Consider the following 12927-nt stretch of genomic DNA (forward strand, 5'->3'; position numbering starts at 1 on the left):
TTCAGCCACAGACTATTTCCATTGCTGGGTTTAAAGGTACTTTTGGTAGCACTCTGGTTCGATCAAACCACATATTGGCTACGTGCTCTAATTTACATATACATTTATGTAATTTGGCAGAAACCCTTATCCAAAGCGACCCACAATACTATCATTTATACAACTTGAGCAGTTGAGGATTAAGGGCTTCACACAGTGGCATCTTGGTAGTGCTGGGATTTGAACTCACAACCTTCCGATTAGAGGTTTAACCACTGAGTTACTCATTAAAATGATTGTCTTCTGAACGAACGCAAATGTTATGAATGTCATTCATTTCCAACGTCATACCAGGTCATCACTGTGAGTTTAACAAAAAAATAAATAAAATACAATATGATGTTCAACGAAGTGAAGCGCACTAGTGGAAAACAGCCGAGCTAGAAAAAAAAGTGCGAGGACAGAAAGAGCGGGAATAGAAAGTCTATGCAAATTCAGGGCCTCCAGATGAAACTTTGCTAATGTAGTTCTGCTTTCACTAAGCACTAACAGACAGCAGTGTGCATGCCTGAAACAAGTCAAAATAAGGCGTGTATTAGCATTGATGATTGATTTTGGGGTTGGTGGCTCAGTCGTTAAGGCATTGGACTTTGGATTGGAAGGTCACAGGTTTAAATCCCACCACCACTGAGCTGCCATTGCTGGGCCCTTGAGCAAGGCCCTTAACCCTCCCCTGCTCAATTGTAAGTCACTCTGGATAAGGGGTCATCTGCCAAATGCTATAAATGTAAATTTAGCTTCATTTTGTAAATAAATATATCATTAGCAATAAATCATAAGGTGGCGGACAGGTACATAAACAACGAAACATTTTTAATTTTTTTCTTTCAAATGTGTGTTCTGAAGTACATTTCTCTTAGTCCAAAACAGATTTCTAACAATCAGTATTTATTAAAGATCCTGCCATTTTTTTCCCTCCAATTCTGCCTATGTTCCTAATGCTATTGAAACAAACCAAAGCGCATTAATATAAACCTCTGATTTGCAGCTGCACTACTGCCGGAGTTGCTGTTAAGCTGTTTCTAAATAATCAGAATTGCAAATTCAACAGCTTTTGGCAAAGTAACATGAAAATAAATCCCACACCTAAAGCAACAACCTAAAAAATGAAATACTTGGTAGTATTAGCCACTCCTTCACCCTCACAAACACCCCACACCCATTTTTTAAAAATGATGCAAATTTGGAGTCGCAGTAATGTGCTGAAATGTGTGTGTGTGTACGTGTGAGACAAAGTGCGCTGCCTCTCCTTATAAACCTCAAACATCTTTAGAAGTCGTCGCGCATAAGATACACACTCGTGTCTTCTCTCTGATCACCGTCATCTGTCATCATGATGTTCCTGAGCACTGCTGCTCTCGCTGGACTCCTGCTCTCACTCTCAGGTAATTCGTTTTTCTTTCCAACATGAACGCAAATTTTCATGCTTGATTCGATATCTGCAAACATTTATATATAAAAAACGTCTATTATTTTCATCATGTTCAGATCATTTAAAAAAAAGACAGCAGGATCCCCAAGCATAAGAAGTGCTATCAAGTGTCTGGTTCCATCATCTCATGTTTATATTGTATAACTTATCGTATATAAGTTATAAAAGTAGTGTCGAGTTCTTAGGCACAGTGAGAAATCCTACTGGAGAGAGCTTAAGATCCTATGCATATATTAAGGATTCTTGTTTTTTTTCCACAGGGTTTGAGGCCATCGTACATCTGACCCAGGAGAAGATCATGAACGTCAATGTAGGACAGGATGTAAAGATTCTCTGCAGGAGAGATGATAGTGGTAGCTGGAGCATTTCATGGTACCAACAGAAAGCTGGAGAGACTCCAAAGTTTGTACTAGCTGATGCCACCAGAGCCAGTGGTCTGTCCAGTAGATTCACATACACAGACAACGGTTTGGACGAGTACCTGAACATTGCCCGAGTGGAAGCTGAGGACGAAGCGGTGTATTACTGCGGCTGCATCATTTGCGACAACCATCACAGTGCTGCAGTTCAAAGAGACACTCGTACAAAAACTCCTGAGTGTTTCAATCACCCTGAAGATCCGTCATAGTAGATCCAGAAGTTCCAACCTGGTCAGGAATAATTAGAAAACAAGTTCCTAATGTTTTTCTCAGGGTTACATGGATGAAATTCCTCATTATTTGCTACTCTGAGCCTCAGTATTATGAACATTGAGGTGTTCTGTCTACGCAGAAGCAGTGTGCTGTGCCCAGGTTTTTGTATGAAGCTGTAACACAGTGGCATGGCAGCATCGGCGGGGGCACTGAATTAAAGATCGGTGAGCCATAATCTTTTATTGAACTTAAATCTTTAATTAAAAAAAAGAACTACTTTTCATTTGCAAAAGAACAGATACAGTTGGTGGATTAATAGATTTTTAAAAAAATATAATTTAATGGCCCCGTTTTTATTTGTATCAGAGTCAAATAACGATATTAAACGGTATTTGTATAAGTTTATTAATTTTTAATTAGAATATTATTATCTTATTATTGTTTTATATTATATATATTTTTTATATAATTGAGAAATTCAGTGAAAAATATATTTTCATCGATATATATTTGAACAAAATTTTTCCGCATGTTTGTTATTTTTAATTATTTATTTACTAATTTGAATGAATCAATAAACAAATCAAATAATGTATTATAATGAGAAAAGCTAATTTAATTTGTTAATATTTTTGTTTACATTTTTTCATTATTTACTTAATTTTTAAATAACTGTTTAATAAAATTCATAGTGTAATGTCCATATCAACACTAATGTCACTCTCACTGACCTCTGAAGGCCTCCAGTTTGAAAAGTTGTTTAAAATCATTGTTGTCCTCTGCAGCTCGTGGGTCGTCTCCCCCGTCCCTGCTCCTGCTGGCTCCCTCTGGTTCTCTGCTCTCTGAGAGTGATGTCAGTGTGATGTGTGTGGCTCAGGGTTTTTACCCTGAAGGTGTTACCATGTCCTGGTCTGAGGACAGCAGCAGTGTGACGGGTGACAAGGTGCAGACGGGTCCGTATCAGCGCCAAGCCGACGGCACGTTCTCCCAGACCAGCGTTCTGAAGCTTAGCAAGCAGCGCTGGAGCTCTGGGAGAACCTACACGTGCCGCCTGAGTCACTCTGCGCTTTCCACACCTCTGAGCCAGAGCACCAGCCTGGACCAGTGCATGTAGAAAGATCACCCAGTGCTGTTCCACATGTTATCTGCTGCATAAAGAAAGATTTATAAAACACACCCTAATGAAGAAAATGTCTTTAATAGTTAGTGGATTGTGCATTTAAACAGTTGCTTTTTGTTGTCAGTGAAAGTTAATAAAGCTTTATACTTTTTCAGCAGAAACTATAGTCTTTTTGCAGTTTTTGTTCCTGTTTCACTTCACGCTTGGGATGAATCAAACTATATATACAAGTTTCATTTTCAGATAGTTTTTTTCACAAGTTCTGATTTGCATATGATTGCCCATCGGTGCATGAAGAGATAAAGAAAAGCCTTTTTTGATTTTTTTTTGTTGTTGAATTGACATCACTTATTGAAAAAAATAAAATAAAATAAAATAAAATAAACTTCTGACCTAAATTATAGTTTGTTCTAGTCAATAATGGAAAATTATAAGCTCCGACCTTGAAATCAAATGCAGAATTAATTGTGGCTAAACCACTAAAGCAGGTTTGTCCAATCTTGAATTAAAATCTGCACCCACCCCCGCCCTTTGTGAAAAAGACTGTACACCCCTGCTCTAGATACTCATATTTCCACTCTATGCATTTAAAATATATAGTCTTTTTTTCAATACTCAACAAAATGCCCAAGTTTCAATTTCCTTTGAAATACATTATCTTATACAGACTAATATCTAACAATGAATTCAGAATGGTTGTAAAAGATTTTGATTATGAAAAAAGTCCTCCGTAGTCTCCAGGGGGCGCAGTAGGCCTGCATGCCTCCTTTAACAGCTCGTTTCCAGTGGTGGTAATGACTTCCTCCTGAAAGCAAAGAAGATTCAATCCTGAGTTCACTAAAATGAAGTGCATATGACAGACGAAAATTATTCATTTATTTATTTGATAGTTGCTATAAACACTGTTTCTTCACCACGTCACTTTTAGACTTAACCTCCATTTCCAACAGTCACCAAGGCCTTCAACATGGTTTCCAACTACCAGCTCACACTTACATGTTCACAATCTTCCTTGTATTTATTAGTCAGACCTCTTTCCAAATACACACTCACTCCCAGAGACAGTTTAACGGCTTCATCGATGATTATAGGTTTGGCTTTGTTAATCAGTTTCGGTTATTAGTCTTAGACTATATGGCTCGTCACTGTGTTTGTGCTGTTGCTATGGAAACATCTATGTGCATGTACCAGAAATAAATTTTGTGTACTTCTGGCCAATCAGATTCAAGCATTCATCCGTATTGTGGTATTTGGTTTAGTGAAATTGTGAGTCACTGTGTGATGCTCTTATTCCATAGGAGGACATCAATCTCTATAGAACAGTTAGAATAGCTCATACGTTATACCTTAAACGTTCAATTAGACTTTTACAATTCTAACCAACTGGATTTTTATTTGGTCTGTTAATCCTAAAAAACCCCAAAAAGAACCTCCTTTTTTCACCATTTCCAGTGATATTAAAAAACACATTTATCCAAAATACAAATAATGGAGACAATGGTGTACACATTGGAATGCAATTTCCAGAAGGCAGTGCAGAATTATGTCACATCACTATAAAGATTAATATGCAATTAGAACATGTTGAATTTTCCTTTTGAAGAATGCTGAAGAGATTCACTCCTATTATCCCACCTTGTGAAAGTCGATAAGGTCAGAGAGAGTGGCATGGCGGTTCTGGTCCACTCCAAGAAAACTGTAATAATCCCCCGAGGCGTCAATCAGGAAGTGTTTGAAGGCGGTGGCTGTGCGATAGGACAATATGTAACCCCAAATTCTTTCACTGACCCGCACCAAGAAGGAGCCTTCAGGTTTGTTCTGCAGTAACTTCTCTGATTCTTCACGTGTAATTATTCCTGGAAAAGGAAAAAGAGCTAAGCGTAGGTGTAAAACAATGTTTAAAGACCTACATTTTGGTTTAGCTTGAGTTGCATGAAGAAAAGCTGCCAGGCTGTTAGGTATTCTTTAAGGAATTTCTAAATTCGTACACTTTCCTCAAAACCAAGCAACCCTTGGTTTGTCTCAGACAAATAATAAAGATTGTATGGGATGAACAACCATAAAATAAATGGAAATGGAATTGTTGAAAAAAAACCCCAAAAGATTGAAAAAGTCTAAATTTATATATATATATATATATATATATATATATATATATATATGTGTGTGTGTGTGTGTGTGTGTGTGTGTGTGTGTGTGTGTGTGTGTGTAATATAATATAATAATATATATATTTTTTTATTATAAGATTTATACATACATGTAATTCTTGAAAACAAGTTATTTATTTATTTATTTGTTTCTTTGTTTCTTTGTTTGTATTTCCCTTCTTCATAAGCCACACATGTTTTTCGTAAGAAAAAAATTACCAGGATCCCAAAAACCAGAAATTTAAATATTTCAATATTATTCTACTGACATAAAAAAAACACCAAACAAAAAATGCATTCTTCTTAAACCTATTGATATGAAATAGAAAAATTCAAATATTTCAAATATTTCATAGCCAAATTGGGCTAAAAACAATGACAACAACAACAACAAAAAATCCACACACTGTTATGCTGTCATCTCTTTCCCAGCTGGAGAAATGAGCGCATCATGGCGAGTGCTCTAGTTACCATGTTTCCTACGTAGAGCACATGAACCACGCGTGTCGGTGTAACTCTAACCCTCAACTCGAAAGGTGATTGGTGTATCTTGGTGTGTACGTATCCTTATCTCGAGGGCTCTTCATTAAGGCATGAAAGGAGTGCTTTGAGCTGCATGTTCCGATGGAATTTCACACACTCGAGGGCGCATTAGACTCAGCTTTATTGTCTATTAAACAAGAGTCACACTCTACGATCCATCTGTACTACACAAAAGCGCAGGGCTTAGCCAGTAATTAGCCTAGCGAAACAGCTGAATAATTGAAAGACCCCCGTCATTTCTTGAACACAATCACACACACACACACCCCTACACGGATACTCTCCAACTGTCTTTGGGGAAGTCTAAGTTTACAAAATTGGAGCAGGTGGTTTTCATTTCAAATTTTTTTTCGCAGATCAGGAGTGACAGTATAAGCAGAAGGTTAAAAGGTTAGCGTGTATTTAGCATATGCAGGATGATGTTTGTGCAAAAGTTTGTGGGGACCTGACCATAAGATTGGTATGTGTTTTTTGACATCCCAATCCACATAACATACCCGTTTGCTGTTACTGTTTAAAAAGATCCACCGCTCTGAGAAGATGTTCCATTAGATTTTGAAGTGCACTTGCTTGTGAAGATTTGTGTTCATTCAGCCACAAGAGTGTTAGTAAAGTTAGGTAATGATGGAGGTGAGGTGAGGAGGCCTGGAGTGCAGTCACTGTTCCAATGAATCCAGTTTAATAGAGTTAAGGTCAGAGCTCTATAGCAGGCCACTCAACAGTATGTAAAGCATTTCTGTATTGAGCTAGATTTGTGCACAAGGGCATTGTCCTGCTGGAACAGATTCTCCTCGTAATGGAAAATTAATGCTACCACATTAAAAACCTCCTATATAATTGTGTGTCTTAAAATTTGGAGAAGAACCACATTTGGCTGGAAAAGTCAGGCTTCCCAATACTTCTATCCATTTAGTGTACACCTGTAAGCTATTTTACCATGAAACCATGTGGCGATGGTGCTGCTTTTCCGATCAAATCCAGCCCTCTTCGGCTTCTGGTCCTCACAGAACCACAGTATGATTGATTCTCTAGAGCAAGGACGAGGGGCACGAACCCAGGCAGGGCTGCAATGGAGGAAAAAAGAAGATTAATATATAAAACAGTACATTTGTATAGAATGTCTTTGGACGTACTAGCATGAAATTTTCACTTTGAATGAACTAGGATACCAAAACCCGTTCCAGCATGACAATGCCCCTGTACACAAAGCCAACTCCATAAATATATGGTTTACATTGATTAGAATGGAACAAATTGATCCTACTAAAAAGATCTAACCCTAGATTGAGCACAAATCTCCACAAGCACACTACAAGATCTGGTGGAACGTCTTCCCAGGAGAGTGGGGGTCATTATAACAGCAAACTGGGACTAAATGTGAAATGGGATGTTCAAAAAGCATATACCAATTTTATGGTCAGGTGTCCCAAACTTGTTTATATATATTATATGTTTGCTGCTACTTGACAGGCGTTATCCTCATTGTTCATGTTTTATGGAGTCCTTTTTTTTTCAAGAAAAGTCTGCCATGAATATACTGTACAGTGCATTCGGAAAAATCCTATGTTGCAGCCTGATACTACAAACATTCAGATATTATTTTTCTCATTAATCTACACTCAGTACCACATAATGACAAAGTGATAATTCTAGAAATGTCTGTTTTTCTTTTTTTTTTTTTTTATTAAATCCTGAAATATCACATGTACATAAGTATTCAGACCCTTTGCAACAACAAAATTAGCTAACACACCTCCCATTTCTCTTGATCATTTTTGAAATGTTTTTACACATTGACTGGAGTCTTCCTGTAAAAATATTATTGATTGCACCTGATTTGGAGAAGCACACACCTCTTTATAGAGAGTCTCACAGGTAACCATGCATTTACAAGCAAAAACAAGCTATGAAGTCAAAGGAACTGCCTGCCGAGCTCAAAGACAAGAATGTTGCAAGAATCTGGGAAAGGCTACAAAAAAATTGCTGCTGCATTGGAGATTCCCAAGAGCACAGTGGCCTCCATAATTAAAAGAAGATAATTGATAATTGAAAGAAGAAGTGTGGCACAACCAGGTCTCTTCTGAAAGCTGGTCGCCCTGCCAAACTGAGCAATCGAGGAGAAGAAAGGTGAACAAGAGCCTGATGGTCACTTTGACTGAGCTACAAAGATTCTGTGTGAAAATGGTTCAAGTTCCAGAGGGACCGTCACTGCAGCCCTCCACCGTTCTGGGTAACCGATCTCCTTAGTGCAAAACCAATGGATCCTGCTTGGAGGCACCTGAAGGACTCTAACACTGTGTGGAACATGATTATCTGGTCTGATTAAATCAAGATTAAATTCTTTGCCCCCAATTCTAAACTTTATATCTGGAGGAAATCATGCACTGCTTATCACCTGACCAAAACTATTCCAAGAGTGAAGCATGGTGGTGGCAGCATGATGCTGTGGGGGTGTTTGGAGCAATATACAGAGATATCCTCAATACTGGGTTGGGCAGAAAATACCCCAATCTAGGCAAAAATTATTGGCAGGTTTGGGGGATTAACCTAAGATTCAATTACTGAATGGCATTCACCGTAAAAACAAAGATAATATAGTTAAAGTCACCTATCCATGAGTGGCAGTGCTGCAGTGCTGCTGTTTTTGCGGCTCTGTCTTCGGCGATAAAGTGGAGGATCTGCAGGCTGGAGGCTGGGTCGGGGACGATCTTTGTCGCCAGGCAGGACTTGATCCTGTGATTTGGCTGCTGTATCTATTTCGATTGCACTGTGTCTCCTGCTTACAGGTATCTGCTGCTTGAAATGACCTTTCTCCATGGCTCGGATGGACTGGCGCTTATATTCATCTCTGGCCCAACGTGCTTTCCTCATCATCTCCGCATCTGCTGCCTTTGAGCGCTGCCCTGGAATGTAATCATGTATAAAAGTATTGGTATGAAAAGCAAAAAGAGCTATAAACGCACAGGCTTGTGAAATATTTGTAATATCTAAGAAAAATGTTTTCTAGGAATTTTGGTAACACCAATAAATGTTTTTTTGTCTTATTAATTTAACAGAATAACAAAAAGTGAAGATTTCCAACACAGGAAACCCATTGCTTGTCTAGGGTTATGCAAATGAAAGGAGAACTGATAAAAGCGATACTTGCTGCAAGGTACTCACGTTGTTCTTCCCACTCCTTGTCCTCATGTTCGCTTTGCTTTTGCTCCTGTTGTAGCGACATGAACAGCTCTTTGACTCGCTTCTCCTCAGCACACCGAACCTCTTCTTCTCCCTTCCGCCTCTCTTCCTCCTCACGTCTCTTTAGGCAAAACAAAGTAAGGTCATAGTTTTAAAACATCAGTTGTTTCCATAGTGTACAAAGGCATGCTTGATACATGCATTAACGCTGACAATGCTGCTTAACACACAGCGAATGGTTAATGGTTCATTACAGAAACAAAGCTTGGGGGCATGAAGTAGTTTTGTTTACTTTACATGGTGCAAAATAGGGAAACACAAGTGGGGGGCTAAACAAAAAGTTATTACAAATATAAATAAATAAATATAATAGAGGTGAAATTAAAACCATCGCAACACACATTTCTTCACGATATCCTTTCGCAAATCACTAAACATTTGTTTTACTGATGCGCCAAGCCTCAAATCGGCAATTAAAACCGTCCGTGTGGAAACACTTAAAAACATTTGGGTTCCCTGGTGGTCTAGTGGTTAGGATTTGTGCGCTCACCGCCGCGGCCGGCAGGTTCGATTCCCGGTCAGGGAACCAAACCCAGCCATTAGGGATGCACAAGCCAGTGCACTCTTAATGCCGGTCCCAAACCCGAATAAATGGGGAGGATTGCGTTAGGAAGGGGGTAAAAATGTGTCAAATCTAACATGCGGATCACAAATACGGATGATCCGCTGTGGGGACCCCTAATGGGAAAAGCCGAAAGAAAGCTTAATTACTTTGAAACATTTACAAGAATATTTTGTCTTCATGCTCTATATTGAGTCTGGTTTCGTTAATAACAAACATACATTTGGAAAAAGCATCCAAATTGTCCATGGCCATGTTGATTGGAGTATTAAAATGTAAAACTTAAAAAGTATTAATTCAAGGTACATTTAAAACAGATAAAAATGTGCGATTAAGTTGCGATTACTCAAGTTAATATATATATATATATATATATATATATATATATATATATATATATATATATATATATATATATATATATATAATGTTTAGCTGTAGATGGATGAGCTAAGAATTATGTGGTTATTAAATGATAAGCAAAGAAAGCTCTGTATGACATTTCTCCCTCATTATTCTGGAAATCTTGTATGGTTTGAGAGAAACCATCCAATGTTTAATGGCTTTTTTTTTTTTCAGCACACCTGGCCATACCTGTCAGACAAACAAGCCGTTGAATATTTTCTTTAGAAGATCTTATTACTGGGCCCTGAATCATTGATGGACATTAAGACCTTAGTGGAGAGCAATAAAACTTGCCTGCTCTTGTTCCCAAGAGCCTTTTCATATCTCTTTATTATTTTTTTTCCAAAACCAGTTGGCAAAGATAAAAACTAATATTGAAATTGACTTCAGATTGAGACCTCAGATGTACTTAATAAAATAATATAGTACTAAATAATATGATGTGCTGGATCAAGTGCTATTTTACCATCTGCTGAATAAAGAGGTAAGAAGTCGTATTATTCATTCATATTAATTGATAAATACGAGAACCATACTGCCAATATACACAACTCTAATTAAATATTTATTTCATTCATATAAGAAGATATATATATATATATATATATATATATATATATATATATATATATATATATATATATATATATAAATATATAATTTTTTTTAGATATATTTCTTTTATATAATCCAGCAATATATTTAAGAAAAAGGCAATTTTTGTCTTATAAATGGTTGGATTTAAATGCAGTTATTATTGAGATTTTGTTCTCTAAAATAAAAATCAGGTGATAAGCAAAATTTGGAAATTATACAAAAAGCTCCCAGATGTAATGAATGCAGGAATACACCAGATCAAAGCATCTATAAAATAATCTTCACCTTCAGCTCCTTCTGAATGCACTCTTCTTCCTGTTTGGCTGCCTTCCTGTCCTCTGCTTCCTCTTTCCATTTCCCAGCTACCAGACGTGCCTTCTCTTTAGCGATTGCGTCCCTGAACTTTTTCTTGATCTCGGCTTCTTTCTTTCGCCTTAAGGGAAAAAAGAAACAACATTTTGGTTAATGCTGCTAATAAAAATGCTTAAAACAGCCATACAATGAAATGTATAGATATTAAAGATGAAGACGCAGCTTAAATATTCTAACAAGGACTTCAATTTGGTGCTAAATTAAAATAGAGAAAATGACATATTGACATTTTGCCATTGTTAAGCAATTCAATTCCCATCATATGCTGCTTTTCCTTTTTTTATATATACTCACCAAAGCTCCTGGGCCTCAAGTTGGGCCTGCCTCCGAGCTTTCTCCTCCATCAGCTCTTTGATGATTTGTTCATAAGTTCTATCTCCAGGAGCTTCACCCATAACCCACACCCACACCTCACTATCAATGCCATGGAGCCACTGAATGTGCTTTCGCTCTCCTGTGTACAATATCACACATGAATTATGACCTGAGAGCAGCTTGGTAGTTTGTACTTTTATAGCCATTAACAAGCTTTTTACCTTTTGGTAGACCAGAGCTCTTCTGTGAGCTTTCTTCTCGAGCCTCACGCTCCATCCAGCGCCGGACCTGCTCCTGGCGGATCTTGTAGAAGAGGATCTGCTTTTGTTCCTCATTCAGCTCAGACAACAGTTCCGGCTCTACGTACATTTCATGGAGAATCCTTTGCATCATCCTGATCTTGGACCTCTGGGTCTTTTCAGCTGATGTAGATGAAGAAGGTCAATTAAAACCAACATTATAAACTCATGAAAACTAGAATGGAATGGAAAACTTGGTTATATGCTGTTAAAGGATAAATAATCAGAAGCATCCTGGTGATTATGGATTTTGGCAACTCATACCCAGAGGCACTACCAGTGCGGAAGGACACATCCTAGAACATTACAGAGGAACTGGGGGTGGATGAGGACAGAAGAAATTGGGACCTCTTGCTGCCTTTCATCATTGCTGCTCTTTCCCCTTTAGGAAACTGTCCAACAGGTGGTATGTGTATTACCCAATTCCCACCAATTTCCACAAAACCCACTGGATCCTCTTTGTAAAATATTTCCCATTTTAAGTGTGGCACAGAGGGGTCCAGTACAGCAGTACAGCTGGGCTGTTCCAATGCAACAGACACTGTGGCCAGATTGCCTTAGCAATTGACTTGCCATCTGGGGTTGAACTTTGATGATGGGCAATTGCAGCCTTATCACAGATCATGCCTATCCAGGATTCAAGCTTAGAATCACTGTCATGTTTAGCCAAGGAACACATGGCAGGAAAAGTGAGAGCAGTAAGAAGACAATGCTGACAGATGATTGCCACAACTGGAGCATGCCAGGAGGAGCCATAAAAGAATTAGCCATAAAATAATTTTCTTCACCCACCTGATGTGTGCCAGTGTGTTGATTTTTTGCTGGTGCTAGATACCACATATATGTAATAGCTAAATAATGCTGGTTAAAATTGTTATTCTGGTGCTGTTGTCCATTGCTTGCAGTTGTTGGAGACCACCAGGTCTGGTTGCCTTATGGCATCACAATGGACATGTCTAACTCTAAGAGACACAATTCATGGAACAAAAGTTCTTAAAACACTATTAAAAAAACATGCACTCTATAAAAATTTCCAAATCTCTACATACAAACATATGAATATTCTAAATAATAATCATATTTTAATGCCACCTTGTCGGAGTCACTACATCTCCATAGTTGTGATGTTGCAGGAGTGAAAGCTTATTAAATCCCTTTGTGCCTTGTGCCTTGTCCCTTCTCGTCTCGCTCTGTCAGTGAGGTTTGGAGAGGATCCAGTTG

General features: G+C 38.0%; 2 protein-coding genes across 2 annotated transcripts; one reads left to right on the forward strand and one right to left on the reverse strand.

The window, feature by feature from the left end:
• The first annotated feature begins 841 nt into the window (after positions 1-841).
• On the forward strand, positions 842-3510 carry LOC124395614 (immunoglobulin kappa light chain-like). The gene is made up of 4 exons (XM_046864290.1): positions 842-1424; positions 1732-2036; positions 2288-2327; positions 2889-3510. Exons 1-4 carry the CDS (start codon positions 1373-1375, stop codon positions 3215-3217), a joined length of 726 nt encoding a protein of 241 aa, XP_046720246.1. The 5' UTR covers positions 842-1372; the 3' UTR covers positions 3218-3510.
• A 254-nt stretch (positions 3511-3764) lies between these two features.
• Positions 3765-11800, reverse strand: sh2d4ba (SH2 domain containing 4Ba). Its single transcript, XM_046834818.1, has 8 exons — positions 11611-11800; positions 11387-11543; positions 11006-11153; positions 9079-9217; positions 8525-8819; positions 6853-6980; positions 4859-5079; positions 3765-4028 (listed from the first exon to the last, which is right to left on the reverse strand). Exons 1-8 carry the CDS (start codon positions 11798-11800, stop codon positions 3936-3938), a joined length of 1371 nt encoding a protein of 456 aa, XP_046690774.1. The 3' UTR covers positions 3765-3935.
• Positions 11801-12927: the final 1127 nt, after the last annotated feature.

Source organism: Silurus meridionalis, chromosome 2 (assembly GCF_014805685.1).
Source record: "Silurus meridionalis isolate SWU-2019-XX chromosome 2, ASM1480568v1, whole genome shotgun sequence".
In the NCBI taxonomy this organism is placed as follows: Eukaryota; Metazoa; Chordata; class Actinopteri; order Siluriformes; family Siluridae; genus Silurus; species Silurus meridionalis.